Source organism: Toxotes jaculatrix, chromosome 7 (genome assembly GCF_017976425.1).
Source record: "Toxotes jaculatrix isolate fToxJac2 chromosome 7, fToxJac2.pri, whole genome shotgun sequence".
NCBI classification, from domain to species: Eukaryota; Metazoa; Chordata; class Actinopteri; family Toxotidae; genus Toxotes; species Toxotes jaculatrix.
Genome location: NC_054400.1, coordinates 13,772,460 through 13,795,707, shown reverse-complemented (window position 1 = coordinate 13,795,707; position 23,248 = coordinate 13,772,460). Strand labels below are relative to the sequence as shown.

Sequence of the window (23,248 nt, the reverse complement as noted above, 5' to 3'; positions counted from 1 at the left end):
CAGATGGCTCACATTTATTTGCCATTCATAAAAATAACATTTTAATGAGAAGGAATTGAAAAAATACAGCACTCTTAGCAATCACATGGTTTTCTAGCAGTTAATAAACACGTGATATGAGAATTTCTCTTTCATTTAAATAAAAATTGTAGGTAAGCTGCACAAGGAAAATGATTTCATTTGACACAGCTGATAGAAAATATTCAAAATGACACTAAACAATGACACAGGGTTTAAATTGCAGTTTTGTGTCTGTAACGTTTTGAATAATGTTTTGTGAGTCAGCAGCAGTGTGAAGAAAAATCTCTTCCTACATAGGAGATTTAGATTCCCTGAGATCTAGCTGTCTTTGCTGCTGCAGTGAGAATTTCTACTTCGTATTCTCCTTCCATGGACTGAGGTCAAAGGCAGGGATGTTCCTGCATTTAGTGTAACCAGACCTTCTCTCCCTGTACTGGAAGGGCTGCTCTGGTACTTCGGTGATACCGGTGTTGTCGCAGATGATGCGGGCAAGTGATGTTTCCCTCAGGGACTCCCTCTGAGCCTCGGTGAAGACCCCCTTGTTCTCCCACCATAGCCTGAAAATGACAGTATGTTAATGTCTAAACCAGTGGCTAACGCAGCTATCTCTACATCTCCAGTACATGTCTGACAGAAATGTAACCTCAAGCCTGCTTCCTGTCTGCATACCGGTCTCCCTGGCGGATTCTTTGGAACTGAGTGGCAATCAGGCAGGCAAACAGGGGTCCCACTCTTCCTCCCTGGACGAATGGCTCAGCCACTCCTCCCAGCCACACATCGATGTTGTCAGGTTTGCCATAGAGATCAAGCAGGCTCTTGGCCAGTTTATTATTTTTCAGCACTCTTCCCAGTTGTTTCTGATTTCGTGGTTGTGACAACCCACAGAACTTGCGCCATTTGTTGTAACCTAAGACGGAGCACATAGTGTGACATTAGTACAAAGTGTCTGTTCTCTGAAGCCTGTGAAGGCACAGATGCAGACAACATCCTAGAAATACAAGTCAGAAAACACTAAAACTACTGAACCGGAGTAATACCAGGGAGTCCATGGTCTCTGCCTCTCTGCATGTTGAGAGAGCCCAGATCCAGCGCCAGCTCGGTGGAGAATTTAAACAGCCTCTCCCTCAGCTCATCAGTCATCATGTGATCCTGTGTGTTGAGCTTGGCCTGGCGACCCACCAGCCCCCTCAGGACTGGGTCCAGCCCACCTGAGGAGCACAAGAGATAGGGACAAATTAATTTGGATTATTTAAAAATGTTGTTACATTTTTGACATCAATATTGAATTAACCAATGAGCCGTTGTGATTTGAAAGCTCTGATAGTGCTGCTGATCCCACTGAGAATCATGCCCCCTCTTTGGAGCTCATAGTAGTTTTTAGCTGCTTCATGTCCATTGTTTTTGGTTTGATAGTCCATCTAGTTTGGCACCAATGGCTCACTTACACTTATACTGCTTATAAGAAGATAATTCTCTGGTAATTCTCATCAAGAGGGAACATGAAAGGCTGAACCATCAGGTGAGCAAATCGGTCTTTCTGTCCACTATAGTGGTTAATACAAGTCTGACTGATTTTCCATTAAGGTGAATACTATCAAGCTAAAGATCTTGGTCATACCTTCGAAGATGATCCTCCATGGTGTGAAGAAGGCTTTGTGCAGCAGTGGGGTGGGGTAATCACGGTGCTCCTGGTAATTCTCATCAAGACGGAACATGAAAGGCTGAACCATCAGGTGAGCAAATCGGTAGGCAGCTGTGGCAAACACATTGGAGATGCTGGGGTCCACACTTTCATCATAGCCAGGATAGGTGGACAGCTGCTTGGAAACAAATTCCGGACCAACAATGTGGAGCAAATAGTCTCTGAAGGTGAGAACCTGAAAAAACAAAACAGAGACTGAGTTAACTGAACCACTCCTTCAATCATTAATGCAACATTTGTGCTATTCATGCAGCTAAGCTCCTCTCCAACCTGGAAATATCCTCCCATGATCTTGCGGGCCTCCTGGTAGAGTTTCTCCCCATTCCAGTGAGGATTGAGTTTGGCCAGAGCACGTGCCAGACGGTTGTGCTCACGCATCAACAGTGTGTGCAGAGAGGTCAGACCAATGTTCTCATTGGAGCGTTCATCACCTGGGAGACAAAGCAGAAGGCATATTTTAATTATCACAATTAAAGGTTGTTTTACCTAAGCTGTAACTATGACAACTACAATGCATGGTTAATGCTTGCAGTGCACTTTGTATGTCAGTGTCTTTGCTGCCACTCACCAGCCAGGAAGCAGGGTACCTCCTCAGCATTAGCATCATTAGTAATACGGGTTCGTGTTGCACACATGTTGGCACCCATGTTGGTGAAGGGCAGGAGCTCACGGCCATTGTCGGTGTACTGTGTGTTGACCCTTAGAAGGCCTTTGTCTGAGGAGAGGTCCCGGAGGAAGCGAGCTTTGGTATCATCTGAACCGTACACCTGGCCCACATCAATGAAAGCTGTGAGAGAGTTCATCTGCTCACGGATGGTGCTTGCACCGAACAAGTGGCCTGTGTTGCCAGAACCACAACCTGCTGCTGAGCGGAAAAAGGGTATGCACTCCTCTGAGTTTTTGCCGAAGCGAGGGTCTTGCTTGGGAATCTGTTTAGATGACAAGAAGCAGTTAGCACTCACACACTGTGTGTGTGCTTTAGATGCATTCACATCTTTTCTTGTGTAATGTAATAATGCTTACCTCGATGGGGAAGCAGGGCTCTGTGCGTTCACAGCTCTTGTCACAGTCAATACCGTTACTGAAAGAGCGGATGACAGGAGAGTGAGGAGTGAAGGTCAGGTCGTGGTCAGTCCACTGGCCGAAGATTGTCACCAGGTGAGTGTAGAGTGGGTCACTCTCCACATCAGCGTTTGCTGTGCGCAAAATATGGTTGGAGACTTCTCTTACCTGAGAACACAATGTAGAAAAAATGTGCCTTGGTAAAAGTGATTTATACACCTATCATTGTCAACCTCTTATTTTACAAGTGAGGAAATACCTGAAAGCATCACTGCAGATGTGATTAACCATTTAGGTAATTGTTCAGTTAATCCCATCTGCATAGATAGATAGATAGATGTGTACAAATACAATACCAATGGAAGAAAATGTCTGTTGACTTTCCGCTCAGGGTTCCAGCCTTTGGGCAGAGAGATTTTATCCTGGTATTCAGCAGGGAGCCAGCGGGTTAAAGGTGTGTTAGCAGATCCCCAGCGAGTGTTTTTTCTAAGAAAAAAAATCCTTGTTGTTTTTTTCTCTTTGTCTTGCATATGAGTGTACCATGTACAGCATGTACCAGTCTTTGACATTACAAGCAACATTTTCCTAAAGCAATGTTAGCACGACAACCATCCACTCCTGTTTTTTTCACATCTTTGCTTTTGAAATGAACTGAAGAAAAAGACAGAGCTGGGAGGAAAATCTTTGGCAAGATTCAGATTGGCCCCAGGTGCAGAAATTAAGCAGTCAATTAGCTGTGGACATGTTTGGTGACTTGTTCTTTTCCTGGTTCTTCCATTAAACTTGCTACTCAGCAGCTACCTCACCTGTTGTTGCAGGTGCTGCTTGCAGTGCGAAACCTGTCCAAATTGGGAGTTGTCATGCAAGGAGGGATGCGATGTCGGGGAGAGCAGCCCGTCAGTTCAGCAATGAACTGCAGATCCTCCTCAGAGATCAGATCTAATTCACAGAGGCAAGGTAAAAAAAACATCTTAGCCAAATAACCTAGTAACTTGTAAGGGAAATTTTAAAAAAAAACAGTTTTGGATTCACACCTGTGGCGTTGATGGAGCGTTTGTGACGTCTTTCCAGAGATCTCTTGATCAGTTTCACAGACACATCCATATAGTCTGCGGCACGGGCAACATTACGGGTTGGCCCCGCGGGCTGCTTCAGCAGGCGCAGGACGTCTGAAGGATTCGCTGCATTCCTCCTCACACGGTTAATGCTCCTGTATTGTGTGGAGGGGTCGGATTTATGAGTACTTAGATGTTACTGCTACTGACTGAAATTCAGCAGATTTGTACACTCACTCTTTTCTGGAGTACTCATAAGCTGAGTCCACGGTGGCCTTTGCTTCAGTCACAGCTTTTTCAATGACACTTCTGCTCAAACGTGATTCTGATGGCAAAAAAAAAAAACCCTTGCAGTCAGTCTGCTCTCTGTTGTCTTAAACACAATCCAGTCACCTTTCACTATGCTTTCTTCATTTTCTCATTCTTACGAAATGTCAGTGGATTTTTTTGATTTTTACTGAAGTTTTGTTGTCTGCAGGTTTCTTTCTTTCTTAAAAAAAAAAACATTTTTTTAATATTCAGTAAATTCGTATATTCATCTCTGGTCTTCCCTATATTTGACAAAATAATATGCAATGTTTTATACACATTTATAATGACTCAGTTTAATTTAATTTAATTTAATAGATATGATACTTACCAGCATTCACATAGCTTTGCAAACACAGGTAAAGACCTGCGGCTATCAGGCACAAAAACCACTTCATCCCTGAAAAAGAGGAGTGCAGCCCCGTCATGTACACAATAACCAAAAGCAATAAAATACATGGGGGGGGTTCAGTTCTTTCTTTAAAATTAATACTTAGAAATATATAAGGAGTGCATGGTTGCCTGAATGTGAACTACATCTACTATTCACAAGTGTGAAGAAACATTAAATGCAAGTTAAAAAGTTAGACAAGAAGGTTGACCACAGTACCTGTGATGTTCTGCAAGTCCCAGTTTGGTCATTCAGCTCCAGTCAGGAGTCTGTGTATTTTGCACCAGTTTGTCGTCTATATATATATAGTGGTTTCTGTGGCAGGAGACACCCCTTGGTGACACCTGGGGCATCTTTCTTCAGCCGTGTAAATGGTTAAAGAAATGGACATGCTGTTTAACAGGAAACTAAAAAGAGCCCTGTAGAGCCCAGAATTTCAACAAACCACCAACACAAAGCTGTCTGTCAAAATGGTTCCATGATGCAGCTTTGTGACTTGGGGCTCTTTGTGTTAAAATATTTCTCTTACTTAACAAGCAAACACACCTATCTACAGCTCCTATGCACACACATACATTTATATATGAAACAAACTAGGTGTGATTAATATACAGACATATCATATGTCATATCAAACTGATTCCTGCCAACATGCGCCCAATTTTAGAAGCAGCCAACCCTACAATTCAGTGCATAATCCCCATATATTCATCTACAGAACACACAAGGTATAATGCTTTTATCTGGACTACATCATCATCCAAAAGAAAAAAAATTCTTTCATTTTGTTGAATCAGATTCGAGTTACACTTTTACACCTTTTAACAAAAGCACACAGTGCTCTCTATTAGCCAGACATCAATATTTTAATGGTATTTTTTAAGATATTCAGAGAGCGGTATTACTTAAAATGCTTTTAAACTATTAAGGAAGGCCCCCCAGGTTTTCCACAATCAGTTTTTGAGTTTTCTGCAGGGCAAAACTAAAACCCTAAGTGTGGCAGCTTTTAGCTCTTTTGCTGCAAGCTGTTTGAACAACCTGTTTTCAGGATCTGAACCTTGATATTTTTTACCTAAAATTTCACCTTTCATAGCCTGTCTGGATTTTATTTCATCCCTTTTAATCGTGATCTTCAATTTTTTTTATTGTGTTTTACCCCATTTGCTTTAATTAATGGTAGATCATTTTCCTGACTCTGCATGTGCTGTTCATTACATGTCAAAAATAACTCTTATCAGGAAAAGTGGGCTGTGCTAACTTGGCACTCCTTCAGGCATGCGGCCTCTCTGGTTTTGTTGCTTGACTGCATGACAAGCCACTGATAAAATCTGTCTAAAATGTACAGTATGCCTACATTAATTAAATATGACATGCAAACACCATGAGGAAGTAAGTCTTGTTGCTGTTTAGGTTCAGTAGACCCATAATGCCAGAATAATGATTGTTAGAGTCAGTGCTAATAATACATAACAATTATATGATGGTTATTAACAGATCGTTTATTTAAATAATTTTGTTAAGCTGATCCCCCAGATTGAACCAAAAAGCTGTTATCTTGTCAGTGACTGTAGTGTTAATTAAGTTGACACTTTGTAAGCATCTACTGACAGTAATCATGCAGATCACTACCAGGAAAAGAAAAGCATTTTTTCATAGACGTGGTTTCCACAAGCCATAATTACTGGCTGTCATCAACAGTCATAAAGTGTGCGGTCTTTCCCGTTGCCTTAAATTAGTGAAGCTCTCACTAACTATAAACTATTCTTAAAATGATCACATATTTTAGCTTAAAACTAAAAATGTGAGAAACTTTTTAAGCTCAGGTTAAAGGTCTATAATACATGGTGTGTTATATGGAGCTGGATGTCTGTCAGCTGTTCATCATGCTTCACTGCTGAGATAGAAATGACATTTTCTGACCAGGAAACTGCGTGACATTGAGCGCTGCTTGGAAGTTCCAGTCCCTCTTGAGGCTCCTCCTTGTAGTGACTGAAGAGGGCTGTGCGTTCGCTTCATTTTCAGTTTTATAAGGGGCAGCTCAGAAGAACATTAATTTCATTTCTCATTTCAGTGGTGGTGAAAAGAAGCTACGTACACATATTGAAGTACTGTACTTCAACGCAATTTAGGGGCACTTACTTTACCTGAGTACTTTTTACTAACATGCATTATCTGACATCATTTTGTAGCTACCCAAATAAATACTGCAAGCATTCTTGTATTTTCTTTAATCTGCAGCCTTCAATCTGCAGTCAACACATTTAAAATAACTGTCCTAGAGATTTGGAGTTGGAATTCAGTCCTGGAGGTTATTATCAGTCAATCATGTCACTTGGAACTGTCATTTGGAAGATATACAAACTGAAACTTAACATGTTTTGCCAGACAGTTTACTGAACATAGCAGACAAATTAATGACAAAACCATGTAGGGTGAGCACAGTGTGGTGGGTGGGGATTTTCTCTTTTACATACTGGAGGAGATCTATGATGGCAGGAGAATGCAGTTTGGGCAGAGGCTGACTGGCAGCAGCACATGGATGTTACTGCATCCGACAACTGCTGTTCATACAAGTTTTTCAAAGGCTCTTGGTGGCGAGTGTTCCCAGCAGTGTTATGTTGTCAGACAACATGCACCATATAAATAATTGTAATGTGGGCTGTGATGACTGTCTACTAAATGATTCATTAACAATAGTAATGATTAACAATTATCAGGACAGTTCACATCTCACAGTAAGTGTACAGTCATACTTCGAAAATAATTTCAATATTACACAGACTGGTGTCCTGTAATAAAGTATGTAATTGCAATACATTGCAGTAAACAATGTTTGGCAAAGTTCAGGAAAACTAGTAGCCATAGCTTTAAATAGCAACTGTATTAGTATTTAGAGGCAGTAGGCATACCGGTGTGATGGGAAGTTATGACATCTCAGAAACAAAACTGACACACAACATACTTGTTCCCTAAACTACTTAAAAATCCAGTTAATGTCAGTGACTGTACTTAAAAACATGTTTACTTTATCATTAAATATAAAATGTACAATAGAAAAATACACTTCCAAATCCAGCAGCTGCTCCTACTTATAGTCTTTGTGCAACATTCATTGGCTCCCCCTTTGTTTTAGAATTCAGCTTAAGACTGCTTTGATTACTTTTATGTGATTTGGGTATTTTAATAATTTATGCTACACCAAGACTCCTCAAGTCTGGCAATATAATGTTTTTAAATGTTTCATGGTCCTGGGCCTGAGACAAAGGGGGATTGTTTTAGGTTCAACACTGCAGAACATTCTCCTTCGCAATATCATATCAGCTGAGACAGTTCTTTTAAAAAGCTACCAGTAGAGATTGTCATTTCTGTAACACATTACTCTGATTGTTTTATCAGCAATTCAGTTCAAAGAATTCTTTCTACAAAACTACAAAAAAGTTGCAGTAAGTGCTCAAAACCACATTGTGTGTTATTATGTTATTCCACACTGAAACTGTTTAAATACCTTCTATCTAAAAAAAATTTTATTATTTTTTTTTTAAAAAGCCTACCTACAAACAATTGTCACTAAACTAGACAACAATTACTGAAACTTATAAATTCGCTCCTTCTCCTCTTTTCAGACATTGTCTTGAATGTAAATTCAAATTCATTTGAAACTGCTGGTAATAAAACTGGCTGCTCAAAGTAAACATACTTGTCACAAATTCCCATTAAAAACAACAACCACAGGTGAGCTGAATGTTACTTTGGTTCCAAAAAACAAACAAACAAACAAAAAAAACGCCAGAGTGAGATGTCACCTTTAAAGACCTTGATGGGACATCCCTTCTGATTATCTCTCCTTTGGCATCTGGTTGTCTGCACAAGGAAGTAGCAGTGAGCAATAGCCTGTCAGACACCTCACTGGTTCACTGGGTAAAGAATTTGCCTACTTGATTGAAAGGAATGGAGTTAGTATGTTATGCAGGAGGAAACTGGAGATGCCAAACTGGAAAAGTGACTTAGTAGTTTACCAGGAAGGCCTTGTCAGTGTCCAGTTAAATGTGGCAGAGAAATCGTAGTAGTCACAGTCGGGTTATCATGTGACATGTGACAAAGAATGTTCGCTCCCTCTTTTTAGGAACAGTTTTATAGTATTTGTATATTTTACTAGGTATTTATTATTATTGTTATTATTATTATTATTATTATTATTATTATTATTATTATTATGGAATTCTCTCAGACCACTACTGCATATTTTTCATTGTTTTTAGTGTACAATGTTTTTTACAAATGTTTTTAATTCAGTGCAGGAGGAGGTCCTTAAATTTTTAACCATTCAGTGCATCCCTACAGCATTTGAGACTGCACTTCTGAAGTCTCTTTAAAACAAATCTTCCACTTTTGAGACATTTTTTTTAGAAAAACTATATACATTCAGTTTTATTAACTCAAACTACGAGTTGTAAATGTTTCAGTCTGGTTTTCAGGCTAATCGTTGCACCAAGACAACCCTAGTAAAAGTAGTCACCAGGACACATCCAGATGGCAATTAACCTTCACTGTTCGTACTACTTAATCAGCTCTCAGATTAAGTAGTACAGCTTTTGAGCCTCAGTCATCTGTGAAGTACTTTTAACCACACCAAAAACACAAAAGGAGCTATACAAATAAAGTTTGACTGATTGATTGATTGATTGATAGGTAGCCTTATTTATATGCACAAATAACAAATACATCTTTAATAAGATTTGGAGATGATTTTGGCATTATGTGCTGTTGATGGGGTTTTGGGTATTGTCATTATTGCATGCAGGTGTGTAGGCATGTGCTCATGTATGACCTCTGTCAATCCACAGGTTGACTTTGTCACACCTTCATGATTGTCTTGGTTTCTTTTGTCTTCTCATGCTTTTCTTTTGTGTACACTGCAGATGGAATGGGAAAGTCTGTTAGCTTGTGATGTTTCCTCATATTTAGTCCTATCTGCCACTTCTTGTATGTGCTGCAGTAAAGAGCGTTTCCAGGGTAAGGAAGTGCTTACAAATAATCGGCAAACTCGTTCACAAAATTTAAGAATAACCTGCAATAATCTGTGTTTGCTGGCAGAGGCAAAGATAACATTACATAAGAGAAGGGGGGCCCACTTTACTTGTTTTTTTTTTTATTTGTTCCATTTGTTTTTCAGTGTCTTTGCAAAAAGATCCTATCAAAAAGCATTTTTATGTAGGTTCACATTTTTGGAATTCATGCATTTCACTTTAGTGTACAAGTACATATTTGGGACAGTGTGGTCCAAGCAGTCTGGATCACAGTTTTAAAAAAAAGCTTCTCAGAGCAGGCTGAAGCTCTGTAAAACAATGCATGTTATAAGAAACAAATTCTTTTGATTATGTAATGGAGTTTTTCAGTAGTATTTTGATACTTGCTGAGTTTGTGAAAACAATTGTCTGTAGTCTTCATAACATAACTACGTCGTTAGTGATTGATTACAAATGGGTCCAGAAGAATGCAGAAAGACGGGGCAGTGGCAAAAGTAAAATAAGCCGATTGAAAAGAGCCACAGTGCAAGCAGGTGCTCAGACTTGCCCTCAACTCTGCAGAGCAATACATGATAGTAATGAAAAGGCCAGATTTTCTTGCTAGTTCTGCATGCTGCGTGCTTTGTATGAAATTTTGAAATAATGCTTTATTCTGTTAATAGATACAGCTCTGTTTGGTTCTTGTAAAATTACAGAAAGTGTGAGCAGCAAAAACAGTGGTTTAAAGTTTAAATACTGTCCTATTATCTCTGAGAAAATCATGCATCGTTATGGTGAAACCTTCGAGTAGCCAAGAGAAAGCATGAGTAATGAATAATCAGACAGTCCCCATACTGAGTCAGCACTGTATATTAGAATGGGTACTGGTCAAATGTATGAATCTGAAATGCTCTTTTCTATGTAACAGGAATCCAGCTAATTTGGTAGCATCGAAGTTAATGTATTAATCCATCAAGAACTGAATCAAAATTACTTGATTATTTCTTAATTGTGAGCAAAAGGGATTCATAATACATCCTGCATTAATTCATACATTAGTGGTACATTACACTATGTGCTTGCATGTTAGCCCAGACCTTTGCATTGTCAAAGCTGCTGTCTTATTTGCAAAAAGGAACCTCAGGACAAAGGTCCATCAGTTTGCATCATCCTTCATGATGAGAACCTGTATTGGTCTGATTGGGTCAGCACTTATAAAAATCCTCCTCCGGTTCATGCAGAAATCCTTAAGTAAAACTAAAGTAAAAATTTATTTGGTGCTTATTTTTGAGGTTTCGCTTTTATAAGTAGTTATAGCTGGAATAATACACTGGAATCTCTGTGAACAATGAAGTGCAGACTCACCTGCACAGTCACATCTTAGCTGGTAAACACATGTAATCACACAGGTCCTCTTAAATCAATAGCTGCATATTCTACTGACATTTTGTTCTGTTTGTATCTATGGTGACCACAAAATTGTGCCTCACACCAAATGTAAATAGTGTTAATAGGGCAGTGATGACAAGACAAGTGTAACAGGTTTGATTGCTCAAAATAAGCAGATACTTAGATCATTAAATAAAGAAATAACAGAGAAGCTATCAATACACAACAGGTCAAAAGGTAAGAGCACCTCCCTTTTTCCAGTTATTGCTGAAATTTTTATGATGCAGTGTCTCAGTGTAATCTAAAATGAAAGCACAGAACACATATTTAAATATGGTACAGTATTACATTAATAATTTCATGAAACCTAAATTTTTGACTCATCCAGCACCTGAACATTCTTGTGATGTTCATCATGCTGATGAACTCTGTCCTCTGGCATCTGTATATCACACTGTCCACAGTGAAACTTTTAAAAATGCCCTTCTGAGAAAGAGCATTCTGTAGGGGAAAAACTAGTTCAAGCCTTGTCTAATTCTTTTGCTCTGCTGCCATCTGTTGGTCATTTCAGAAGACTTCATGATCTGTTATTTTCAAATATGAGTTGTGGACTTCATTTCAGTAAAACAGTTACATATGATGTCACACAAATTCCTCTTTGCTTAGACCATTAACTATATACAGTCTATGGTTTAGACATACAGTATAGGTCTTAACCAGACTCCAGGTATGTGCAGCAAGGAGTAAATATTTTATCTACACATACAGAACCCACATAGATCACATTATATCTGTATTGTTATTTTCTTGAGAAAAGGTTAATACAATTAGAACAGTATAGACAGTATCGTGTGATCATAGACTGGAGGTATTTATATTTATTTAACTATGCAGTGCAAGCATAACTAGGAAGTTCCGAGATTTACAGCAGCAGCATTTAATAGCTGATGATCGCATTTTTGCTTTTATAATTTGACACACGGCGCCTGCGCTTCACATCTACCGCTCTGATTGGATGAGACTATCAACCTGTATTTCCGGTGCGACCCAAACAGCCGCACTGATGTTATTGTGACCAAAATCATCTGCGCTTCATATCGTTTTGTGCCCCTTCGCATCATGTCAGCATCTGGGTTTGTGCTGGTGATACTGGCAGCGTCTCTGAGTCCCGGTAAGACGAAGCTATAGTGAAGCCGACTTTAATTTCTGCATCACTGTCACCTGATCGGTCGCCATTAATTCTCTTGTTATAGATCAAGAATGCGATTGTGGGATTTATTAAGGTTTATAATCACTGCACAAATATTCTGACCCACGCTTAAGTATTTAAAATGGTGTATCTTTTACATTTTTACTGTCTGTCATTTCTCTTTTTGTCTGGGGGTTTAAAGGAGACTCCAGGTTCATCATAGACCCTTTGTCGCTCATCAGACAGAAATCTCTGGTAATCCTGACTTTTATTCTCTATATTGTTTATTTTACAGTTTTGTCAAATGTTTCAAAGGTTAACAAAACATTATTCAGTTCTAATGAATACACACAGAGACCTACTGTACTTACTTAAACTGTATTTAAAAAAATGCTGAAGTCTCATTCACATACTCTTTGGGCATACAGTATATGTTTGAAATAAAACACGTCAGTGCAATTATTAATTAGAGATAATGTTTTTGCCGCATGCAGTCATTGGGCTTCAGCTACAAACATTTCCTTACACTACCCTGAAAAAGTGCACGCACTAAGGGAAAACACTGACAAGTCCTGCTTTATGTTTGATTTAAATTGTGTTGACATGACTGTGCTCAGGCCTCTGTAATTATCTTGCTGTGGCTTCTCCTTATTAGACACTGGACGTCTGTTCAGAGTGCAGCCAGATCATCCAGCTGTCCGCCAACATGATTTCCAGCACAGATACTAAGGTGAAAATCTGGGTGATTCACTGGCTGAGCTGCTTTACTTTACTTTCACTTCACTTTACTGCTCACGTTTGTAGAATTGGTTAATACTGAAATCGGCAGCCACACCCAGCAGCTGGGATCCCTGTAAAATCTTACGAAGTTAAACCTAAAGTGGATGTGTATAACACATTTAAGCGCTATCACAAAATAGACAATCCACTAACTACTGTGCCTTTTGCAGGAGACTGTATATGAAACCTTGCATGCTCTCTGCCAAAGCCTCCCAAAAGAACAGGCATCAGAGTGTGATTCACAGGTGAAGATGTATTTGCCCAAAGTCCTGCAGCAAACACCTGGTCACCTGGTGAGTTTAGCCTCTAAACACGCGAAAACAATGCATGGCCTTAAGAGATGACTTTTAATTTCAATTCAATTTTATTTATATAGCACCTTCCACAATCAAAACTGTCTCAAAGCACTTTACAGAGACCCAAAGCCTGACCCCAGAGCACGCACTTCTGGCAACAGTGGCAAGAAAAAACTCTAACAGGAACTTTAACAGGAAGAAACCATGAGCAGACCCTGGCTCATATGGGGCACCCTCCTGCCGATGGCCGGGCTGGGTGAAAGGAGGAAAAGGAGGAAGATAGGACAACATAATACAGGGTTGGCAGTGAACAATGTGGGAGGGCCAGCATTCACGTCAGATCATTTGTGTTTTTGTAGAAACCACGTGAGACCTGTATGGTTTTTGGACTTTGTGCTGCCCACAAGGAGGAAACGTCCCCACTGCTGAAACTTCCCCAACATGCCACCGATAAAGACGTATCCAGACCTGCACTTGGCACAGCTGTCAGCAACCATGTTAGTATGAGAAAGCAGAAGCTAACTGTAAAATGAAAGTTGAAGTGAAACTTGTTTTGTTGGGTTTCTTTTACTTGTATTATATAAATAGCCATATCATCAGCTAATCCTCTCTCTAGGAGCTGTTCAACCCAGCTTGCAGCCTGTGTTTGTTTATCATCAAGAAACTGGAGACCCTTTTGCCCCAAAATATGACTGAGGTGACTTTTTTTTGTGTCACAATGTATTGCTTCACCATGCATCACGCCATGTCAATGTGACCATCCTCTTTGTCTTGCCCTGCAGGATGCTTTAATGAAGCTCATGGGAGAGGTCTGCAATCTTGTGCCTCACAGCTATAAGGACAAATGTGACGATTTCATCAGCAAATATGGTGTACAGATAGTCGAATTCCTCTTATCGTCTGCTGCGCCCCACACAATATGTACTCTTTTGCATCTCTGTTTGTTCAAGGAGCAGCCTCTTCCAGGTCAGTCTCATGTTCAACATGAATAAATTTGTTTATAGGTTAGACCTGGACCTCACACATCCTCACTGTCACCAAGTTAACCCTCTACCGATTTCCCAGAGGTGTCCTTCCCCTCGGACTGTGAGTCTTGCCGCACGCTGGCTGTGCTGAGCCGACTCTACCTGGATCGTAACTCCTCTGAACCTCAGACTTCCTCTTTTCTGCACTCTGTGTGTGTCGATCACCCCAATGCCATCCCTAAGGTCTGACCCTCAGCTTCCACTAGCACTAAATATTCCTGAGTCCTCCTAACTAACAAAATCCTTCACAAATCCCTATTTTATTTTTAAGCCAGCCAGTCAGCTGATAATATATTATGCTTCTACTTGTCCTGTTATTACATACTTGTATATATTAGAACACATGGCCTTAAGCAGATTTTAATCAGGCAACCAAAGAAAATCTTTGCATGAAAAACTGTGAAGTAACTCTCTTGCTCTTTTCAGTGCGAGGCTTTCACCAGAATCTATGGATCTCGACTGCAAAAGGTTTTGGGAAACCAAATGGATGTTCCATATGCTTGTGAAGTAAGAATGAGCTTTAAAAAAAAGATCAAATAAAAAATCTAAGTACAATGATCTATCTCAGTATAGGGACAAAAAGGAAACTTTTATATCCAAAAATCTATATACAGTATTACAGATCCACAAGAGGATTTGTCTGCAGTGACTTAATCTACTTCCATATATTAATGAGAGACACCTTCGCCAGGAGTGAATTTAGCAAACTGACCGACATGAACTGCACCATCACTTAAAGCAACACACGTCTTTTGGTGACTGAAACTGTTCCATCATTAGTTGATTTTCTAACATAATTTGCAATAGTATGATGAGACGGGATCTTTTGTCCCATCTGTCCTGCAGAGAGCAGATCTGTGTGTTGCTTCGAAGAAGCTGGAGCCCCTGGGAAAGAATCATTGCACTTGGGGACCAAGCTACTGGTGCAAAGACATCGAAACTGCTCGGAAGTGTGGTGTAAGTTAAAGCCAGTCAGTTATTGCTAGTTCAACTGATAAATGTGATGTACAGGTCGGTTCCATTATCTGAAAATTACAGTGTACAACATGCATGTTTTTTCCATTAACAGTTTTCTGCCATTAGAGCACAGTAATGTCTCTTTTTCTCTACAATGAACTGCACAGTTCTACTTGATATAGTGTTAATGTATTTTTGTGAATAATTTTCACATACCAACTTTCACATCTCATTTCTGCATTTTTTTTGTCAGAACCAAGCTTTCTGTGAGAAATATATGTGGGGGAAGAACGAGTGAACCAAACTGACTGCAACTCTGAAGATATGTGCAGTCAAAGAACTTTCTTTTCACAAATTCTTACACTGTTAAATGTTTTATAAATGTAATGCACTGAACTTTTTACTTACTTTTTAGGGACATTATTCATTTCATATGCTATTTCAATCAATCAGCCATAAATATTGATCATGAAGTACTCTGGTTTGCACGAAATCAAGAAGTAACGTGTCACAAGACTGGGCCTGGGATTCAGTCTAAGACATCAGTTTCTGCAGCTGTTAACGGTTTTGTGAAGTGTTATTCTATATATTTCACTATGTATTGTCATTATGACTAAAAAAAAACTTTGTCCCTATGTTAGCTGTAAGGTGAACTCAGTATGTATTAAAGACAGTTTGGACAATTGTCTACGCCACTCTGTTGCAAAGCTGCTTATCTTAATTTATTGCTGTTCAATGAGCCCTGGTGCTAATAAGCACATAACACTCCTAGACCTTAAATGAAATCAAAAGTTTTGTCATTAAATTCTACATACAGACAGAGACATGTGTCCTGGAGCTTGTTTATTTAGAAACTTCCACATTGTAAAAAGATAAAACTGTGAAAAAAACATGGACATGGAGACATTTACATTTATTTTCTTATTTTTTTGTGGCTATAAAGAAAAAAGTCCTGATGCTCTCTTGCCGCTCTCATTCTACATTGTTGTTTTCAATCACTTAAATACCCAGTTCATTTCCTAAATGGTGACCACATTTCTGGCCATTCACCCTGAAGAAAATCCTGCCTCACTTACACCCCTGTGTGGTTGTTTTTGTCATTGTCACTCTCTTGTCTCTTCCAGATCTAGGAAAAAAAACAAACAATTATTACCACAGTAAGCGCTATGCAAATTTGGGCTTTTTGTTAGAAGAGACAAAAAGACCGTTTTTAAATTTATAATTATTTAAAACATCCATCTGGTATGATATTCAGCAAATATAGGTTTTTGAAAGCTATTAACAATCTTAACATCTTTAACATCTTTCTGCTGAAACTCCTACACATTATTCTAATAACCTGTACAAGGATTCATCCCCCACTAACTTTATTCTTGGCAGAGGCTCTGAAATCACTACAATCACAGCTGAAACACCAGATTAATTCAGTTCTCTCTAGCAGCTCTTCAGGGAGGCATGACCTGGTTCTTCCTTTGAAATTAAAAAATGTATTTACGTTATATGAATGAAGATTTTTTTTAGAATGTTTTAATGTATCTCTGCTTGGAAATGAACCTGCACGTTGTGAAGAGTAATACTAGCTTATTTTTTTTTATTTATTTTATATAACCACTATTTCTCCAGAGTATTAGAAGTTAAATACACGCTGAATATAACCAATGCAATAATCAGAATCTACACCTGTGTGTACTATTGTACATTTGCCTCTAAAAACTGAAAGACAAACGAGTGTGCTGTGAATGCCATGGGATGACACATGATGAATTTTTTATGTCACGTCATGTAGCATGGAAAAGAATGGAGCCAAGGCTCTGCAGCGGTTACATATTCCAATACATACACACATAAACTGAGTGGGAGGACTTGCCTGGATGTAGGCCTCTGAAAGTGTGATCATCTGTGGGAGAATGTCGGTCACCTGCAGATCCTGCATCTCATACCATTTCCCGGTCCCCTGATCAAGAGATATTATAACAGATTTGAACATTTGAACCCATGAACATAATTTAAAGATTTAAAGCATGCGTTTGGTTCTTTGTAGTTAATGCTACAAAAAATCAGGCCCTTTAGAGAAATATCGGTCTGCAACCTACATGATGAAGAACATGTATTCTGTACGCTCCCTCAGAGGGTTTCCCATCATGCACTACATTGGCGACGAGGTCGTAAGTTGTGCTCTTCTCTGTAGCTTGAGCTTCTTCTGTCAAGTACTCACGGAGGTCTACATTCCTGTTGAAGCAAATACAAAGTGATAACATGAACAAATGCATTTTTATACATGTGGACAAAATTCACATGACCTTGCCATCACTTCTTGAAAGAGTTACACTGAACAATGATAACAACCATTTATTACTAGTACAGGGTTTCATCAGGCACTTTGAATAAGAATGTGTACAGCACTTACGTGATAGGGAAGTTGACAATTGTTGGGTTCTTTTCCACAAAGAAGTTGTTCTTGGTGAATCTTTTGATGCAAAATATGAGGTACGGAGGCAGTTTGGTCAACTGGAACCTTTTGAGAAAATTCTCTTTGTAGGTTTTGTACTCCTGAATTTAAATGAGACAGGAAAGTCATGTCATCATCTGCCGCTTATCTTGGTCCAGGCCCAGGTCCAGGGGGCGACTACCGCCCAATCCGCAACGCACCGAAGTCCTACGGCACCTCCCACAGGCGGTGGGCCCATGGGAGGCGGTGCTGCCCAGAGTGGGACTCAAACCCACAACCCCCAAGAGACTGAGTCTCGTGCTCTACCAACTGAGCTAACCGGGCAGCAAGACAAGTAAGTGTGCAGAGATTTTGTATTTGAATTATTAATATTTATGTCAGTCTGGAAGCTGAATAAAGCTGTTTCTTCTATGTCAAAACATTACAATCCAGTCTTTGCCCAGAAAGCATTTTAAGTAATGACACAGCTTGTAACTGCGACATTTGCAAGGTTTTTTTTTTTTAATTGTGGAATTGATTAATCAAAGACAGGAGGATGTGAGTGAATCTGTACCTTCTCTGTGCTGCCGTTGAACTTGCCCAGGATGTTGAAGAGAGGGACCTGAGGGATTATGAGCTGCTCCTTCTCATCCTTGTACAATGGAGCTGTTGGGAGGTCAAGTGTCAGAAACAGGAAGGTGGACTCAGACATCTGTTCCTGGTACTCCTCTGTCACAAGCAATGCCTCTTTCTCCTCCGGTGGCTAGAAAATTAACACAAAAAAAATCCAAATTTACACAGTAAAACATTAATTGACTGTGTTAGGAAAGGTACATTTGAGGGCATCTGAAAAATGAAGAGTATTCTCTCTGTCCTTTTCCTCACATCTGAGCTTCAGTTTTGACTGGCCCTCATATGTTGATAAGAATATAAATTCAGAAGTAAAGTTCTTTTCAACTATGGTCAAACACTTAAAATGATTTAAAGGAAAAGGAATATCTATATCTAACTTCATTATTAGTAACATGATTCATGTGGTTCATAAGTATCAGTTAATGGGCTCAGATACAAGCAGAAAACTTACTAAATCTGGGTGTGGAAGTTTCTTGGAGAAGATCCGCATGGAGCCTTGAAATGCTTTAGTAATGATTGCTAAAGGGAAGAATGAGATGAGAACAGAGATCAGTTCTCATTGTTGTAAAAATGTGCCTTAGAGCCTGCCAAAAAAACTAAAGAAAACATAAAATTGCATTCCATTTTTTTTTCAACTGTGAAAAATGTACATTTAACATGTCAAATTCCCACTGTTTATGTACATTATGATCTAACAATAAGGGATACATCCTCCTTAATTCTTCTCCTACTTACATGTCTTTTTCTTTGTGCCTCCCAGAGCACCATGCAGAGCATTCAAGAACCACGTCATGAAGTCCACAGCATCTCCTGCAGAAAAGAAAATCAATCAGGCACACACCCTTCAGTATGAACAGAATACTCCACTCAGCAGCGAGTGTTGAAACCCTGTTTGATATTAATCCTCTATTCTTGTGCTTTAATATGTGTTGCAACACAAATTTTTACCTTGCTTGGTAATTTGGAAGTTTTTCTTGCTGCACAGCACCACAGCCTGCAACATCTCATGGGGAGACACATGGGCCTTGAAGTTTCTTGGATTCCAAAGTTTGCGCATCAGCTCACCAAACCTCTGCACCAAGAGGAACATGATGTCCCCCGGTGGCCTGCGGATTCCTTTGTAGTTTTCTTCCTCCAGGAAGTAGTTTCGTAAAGGTGGAACATTGGAAAAAGCCTAGGGAGAAGAGGCAAATATGAAACAGCTTGTATTATTTTAAAAGACTATGACTAAGTTGAGATTAAGTCCACTGAGACTGAGGTATTCATACCTGTAATACCACATTGGCGTAGTCATTGGCTTTGATGTTGTTGAGCCCCACAATGCCTGGCAAGTATGTTGTACCATCATAGGCTCGGTACAGTTTGCCTTGCTTGTCCAGTCCTGCAATGTGCTGCTTGGTGAAAGTTGGCTTTAGCACGTACTGTAGAAAAAGAATTTAATATATATACAAAGAATATTTTGAGTGTCATATGGCACCATGTCAATAATGGTGCTCTAAAACAATCTTTAATCAACTGTGTAACAGTCATTACATGTTTATCAAACGGGTTTACTTTTTTATTGTTAACTGAATTTCATTTAACTCTCAAATAAATCAATTCAATATCATTACTGGCCCAATTTATTTCTCCACTCTACAATCAGTCTCCGTCACTGTGAAATTTAAATTTGCTTACATTTGAAATTGTGCTGAACATTTATTCCACGTTCTGTATCAAAACGCATGACACACACAGTATCAGGATATAACCCCATGGTTTTACTTACAGTGATGTCTTCTAGTGAAGAGTCGATGATCTCATAGTTGTCTGGCAGACAGTAAAACTTGAGCGTGTGCAGATTGAGGAACACATGATGGGTAAACTGTACACTGTGAGTGTAAGCATGGGACTTTAAGCCTCTACCTACAAGGAAGCATATATGAGTGAATCAGCCCCAACACAACAAAGTGTTTGATTCTGGCTAAAATGTCAGATAATTCACATACCTTGAAAGTATTTGCCACATATAAGGCAGGCGTAGACATTGATGTGGGACAGAGAGATGGAGCAGAGCTTTTCAAAGTCAAAGTCCAGCACACTCCTGAAGTATTAAAAGTCGAAACCGGGAATCAGCTGCACGGCTACAGAGGAGGATCCGGCTAACTAGCATTTATAGCACTAACATTAGCCATGCACGTTCAGCTTTCTCTTACCTGTTTATGGTGTCAAGATAAGGACAGTGGCGGCTTCTCCGGTCTTCTACTACACGTCCTCGTCCTATTTTGGCAGCAACTGCAACATAAAGGGGAACATAACCAACAGGGTGAACCCAATCAATTGGATGAAAGCAAGCTAATCATGCTACTTAACATAGCGCCTAGTTTGTTAGGAGATGGTGGGTTTGTTTTATAAACAGGGTGTGCTGGAAGGGCGGTGCTTTATTTCAGCAGTTTAAAACCACACTCAAGAAATATTACGCGAGCCGCCCCTGTACAACTGACCCATCCCGTCAACAAAATCGAACACTATTTCGGCTAACTGCTAGTAACCTAGCTAAAAGCTAACCAAACGTAGGACATACGTTAGAAGTAAATAAACTTGCCTCCGTCTTCGCTGTCATCGTCGTCCACTTCAGCCTCTCTTTCTCGCTTCAGAGAAACCATCGCTGCAGTTATCTTGCGAGCTTAATGTCAAGCTAACAGAAACCGCACAACTTTATTTGGATTAGATGAATGAGACAAGCACCGTGCGCGTCGAAACTCGCGGTGTTTGCACGTCGCAGTGAGCAAGTAAACAAAAACCTATCCCGGAGTTTGAGGCAACATCGATCCTTGAGCTCTTCAGTGACAAAACCAACGTGATAACTCGGAAGATTTATGGCAGTATAATCCGCTGCTTCTATTGAATGTTTTCTCATTTATGTTTAACTTCATTCGATACGTTTAGTAAAGTTTGTCCTTAAAACAATGCTTAGTATATTTTTTTATACTATTAATTTTTATACTCCGGGAGTGTTACAGTTGGACAACAAATTTCCAAAAGCTAGCATGTAGCTTTTTGTCAGTGCTCTGATTGAGTCTAGTTGCAACCATTAGCGTCATTAGCTCATAAATATTGTCACCATATTGAAGCTATCTGTTAAAATGGATATTTTGAGGGACGAAGAAGTGCATGAGCTGAAATACAAACCCGGGGGCCGTTTGGATATGAGCCACGGCTTCCTGCACCATATCCGGAGGAACCAGATTGCTAGGTGATTTCCTCAACCAACGTTAGCTAATGCTAATGCAGATAGCATAGTAACTAGTTCAAAACATCCAGTCACAATATCTAGAGCTCAAGCTACACTTTTCTTTTTAACATGGGTTGATCTGATGGTGAAGAACGGTTCATTGGCAGGGCCAATACATAACCTTTTACTCCTAAAGTGAAAATATTAGTAATCTGGTATATTACAGTATCTGGTATAATACTGTGTATATTTCAAATCCATAACAAAATGTTGATTCCCTGTCTTCAAGAGATGACTATGATAAAGAGGTGAAACAAGCCAAAGAGCTTCAGCGGCGGAGGCACACCACAACCCCTAGACGACCGCGTCGGCCCGACATCCAAGTGTACCATCCGCGACGAAGATGTAAGATTGATGTGCCCTCTTGTTAGGTTTCTAATGATGATAGTGCATCTGCTAAATAGGGTGAAGAGAATGTGCATGTGCTCATTTTCCAGATGGATCAGAGTCAGGGGCTGGTGCTGAGGCTGAAGAGTGGAACGAGAGTGGCTCAAGCACAGAGACTGAGACCCATGGGACTGAACTCTTCTGGCTTGACTATCAGGCGGATTCTGGTACCATTACATCCTTCCTTGTGCACAAGGTTAATGCACATCCCTTTGCCTGATGTTTCTGGTTTTTTGTGTGCTTTGGTCTACTTTAGTTTTGTTTGGTCTTAATCTTCTCTTTCTGTTTCCAAAGGATGATAAGCCTGAGAAGGTAGTGGAACGTGTTGCAGAAAAGAACATCTTGGATTCAGCGATGAGGGCAGCTCTGGAGGCTCGGATTCGAAAGGAAATGGACAAAAGACGGGACAAACGCTGATTGACATCAAAAGCAAAAACTTATTGGCAAAAGGGCTACAGGCTAAAGCCTGTGGAATAACATTTTATTCGCAGTTCTGTGCTCCTCCAAAGCATTAACGATGTTGGCAGTGTTGGAGGCACAATGAGGAACTGGATCCTGTACAGTGACTGTCAGCAGAGATCCAATGTGTTGTCCCACAATCAAGTAGAGTCTTCTGTTATTAAAGGAGAAGGAACAGCACTTACCATAGAGAGTCTGGTCAGGAGTTAACTGTCATTTTCATATTTACTTCATTTCACCCTCAACTTTTACCTCATACCCTGATTCATAACTCTTGTTTTTTATACATCTTTGAGTTGACTGGACCTATAAAATTCAGAAATGAGCAGGTACTCTTTGACAGATTACCGTTAACCTTCATCCTCCACTGCACGTCCTGTGTTTCTCATGTTTACAAAAATCTAGTTTTCACAAACAAGATTTAAACTTTTTTGGTAAATTGTTTTGAACAGAGCATCTGTCGGTCAGTGATCTTGTTTTATAAATGTGAGAATTTAGTTTTGTTTCTTATTGAGTTGGAGACTTTAGTGCATGTAGCCTTGACAATATGTTTGTGGGACAACTGTGTTTCATTGTTTTCAATATTCTAATTTATTTGGAGTTGTTGAGAGAGTTTTATTTTTGATACTGTGATTTTTTTTGAGGATGCAACTCTTTGTATGCACAGTGACGTATACATAAAAGCCATTTATTACTGTCCAAATGTGTCTGGATGTGAAGGTAAGGAGCTGAGCAGCGACAAAATGTGAATTTGTTTTTTCTTACTGTCTTGATGTTCTGTAGAAACTCAAATCTGAGAGGCAAAATAACATGTCACTTCCATCTTGAAATATACACTGTTAGGAATATATAATGTCTAATATCAGCTTCAGTTGAATGATGGAG

The 23,248-nt window shown here is 39.6% G+C and overlaps 4 protein-coding genes and 1 non-coding gene across 5 annotated transcripts; 2 read left to right on the top strand and 3 right to left on the bottom strand.

Moving 5' to 3' along the window:
* Positions 1-355: 355 nt before the first annotated feature.
* Positions 356-3,990, bottom strand: LOC121184258 (eosinophil peroxidase-like). The gene is made up of 10 exons (XM_041041826.1): positions 3,820-3,990; positions 3,592-3,724; positions 3,142-3,271; positions 2,747-2,953; positions 2,292-2,652; positions 1,994-2,154; positions 1,640-1,898; positions 1,059-1,229; positions 691-928; positions 356-578 (listed from the first exon to the last, which is right to left on the bottom strand). The coding sequence occupies exons 1-10, from the start codon at positions 3,887-3,889 to the stop codon at positions 371-373; spliced, it is 1,938 nt and encodes a 645-aa protein (XP_040897760.1). The 5' UTR covers positions 3,890-3,990; the 3' UTR covers positions 356-370.
* Positions 3,991-11,959: 7,969 nt separating this feature from the next.
* On the top strand, positions 11,960-16,004 carry sftpbb (surfactant protein Bb). Its single transcript, XM_041042463.1, has 11 exons — positions 11,960-12,106; positions 12,327-12,379; positions 12,780-12,854; positions 13,075-13,197; positions 13,560-13,697; positions 13,817-13,897; positions 13,983-14,166; positions 14,266-14,408; positions 14,652-14,732; positions 15,072-15,182; positions 15,436-16,004. The coding sequence occupies exons 1-11, from the start codon at positions 12,055-12,057 to the stop codon at positions 15,478-15,480; spliced, it is 1,086 nt and encodes a 361-aa protein (XP_040898397.1). The 5' UTR covers positions 11,960-12,054; the 3' UTR covers positions 15,481-16,004.
* An 8-nt stretch (positions 16,005-16,012) lies between these two features.
* Positions 16,013-21,004, bottom strand: usp39 (ubiquitin specific peptidase 39). The gene is made up of 13 exons (XM_041042462.1): positions 20,828-21,004; positions 20,439-20,517; positions 20,232-20,326; positions 20,012-20,148; positions 19,512-19,664; positions 19,192-19,417; positions 18,979-19,053; positions 18,695-18,762; positions 18,185-18,373; positions 17,590-17,732; positions 17,276-17,411; positions 17,050-17,136; positions 16,013-16,308 (listed from the first exon to the last, which is right to left on the bottom strand). The coding sequence occupies exons 1-13, from the start codon at positions 20,886-20,888 to the stop codon at positions 16,255-16,257; spliced, it is 1,503 nt and encodes a 500-aa protein (XP_040898396.1). The 5' UTR covers positions 20,889-21,004; the 3' UTR covers positions 16,013-16,254.
* Positions 17,882-17,955, bottom strand: trnal-cag. The gene has a single exon. It is a non-coding gene; the product is annotated as a tRNA-Leu (tRNA).
* Positions 21,005-21,015: 11 nt separating the features above from the next.
* c7h2orf68 (chromosome 7 C2orf68 homolog) lies at positions 21,016-23,062 on the top strand. Its single transcript, XM_041042465.1, has 4 exons — positions 21,016-21,478; positions 21,747-21,862; positions 21,955-22,100; positions 22,199-23,062. The coding sequence occupies exons 1-4, from the start codon at positions 21,369-21,371 to the stop codon at positions 22,319-22,321; spliced, it is 495 nt and encodes a 164-aa protein (XP_040898399.1). The 5' UTR covers positions 21,016-21,368; the 3' UTR covers positions 22,322-23,062.
* The last annotated feature ends 186 nt before the right edge of the window (positions 23,063-23,248 follow it).

Coding starts and splice junctions, on each gene's coding strand:
- usp39 (XM_041042462.1), bottom strand. CDS start 20,888: ATGGTTTCTCTGAAGCGAGAAAGAGAGGCTGAAGTGGACGACGATGAC. Junction 19,418..19,511: donor ACGCCAATGTGGTATTACAG/GTATGAATACCT, acceptor TCTTCTCCCTAG/GCTTTTTCCAATGTTCCACC. Junction 17,733..18,184: donor TCAACGGCAGCACAGAGAAG/GTACAGATTCAC, acceptor ATTTAAATTCAG/GAGTACAAAACCTACAAAGA.
- LOC121184258 (XM_041041826.1), bottom strand. CDS start 3,889: ATGGATGTGTCTGTGAAACTGATCAAGAGATCTCTGGAAAGACGTCAC. Junction 2,155..2,291: donor GGTACCCTGCTTCCTGGCTG/GTGAGTGGCAGC, acceptor TTTGTCTCCCAG/GTGATGAACGCTCCAATGAG. Junction 579..690: donor AGAATCCGCCAGGGAGACCG/GTATGCAGACAG, acceptor TGTCATTTTCAG/GCTATGGTGGGAGAACAAGG.
- c7h2orf68 (XM_041042465.1), top strand. CDS start 21,369: ATGGATATTTTGAGGGACGAAGAAGTGCATGAGCTGAAATACAAACCC. Junction 21,863..21,954: donor GTACCATCCGCGACGAAGAT/GTAAGATTGATG, acceptor CTCATTTTCCAG/ATGGATCAGAGTCAGGGGCT. Junction 22,101..22,198: donor CATCCTTCCTTGTGCACAAG/GTTAATGCACAT, acceptor CTGTTTCCAAAG/GATGATAAGCCTGAGAAGGT.
- sftpbb (XM_041042463.1), top strand. CDS start 12,055: ATGTCAGCATCTGGGTTTGTGCTGGTGATACTGGCAGCGTCTCTGAGT. Junction 14,167..14,265: donor CAAGGAGCAGCCTCTTCCAG/GTCAGTCTCATG, acceptor CCGATTTCCCAG/AGGTGTCCTTCCCCTCGGAC. Junction 14,733..15,071: donor ATGTTCCATATGCTTGTGAA/GTAAGAATGAGC, acceptor TCTGTCCTGCAG/AGAGCAGATCTGTGTGTTGC.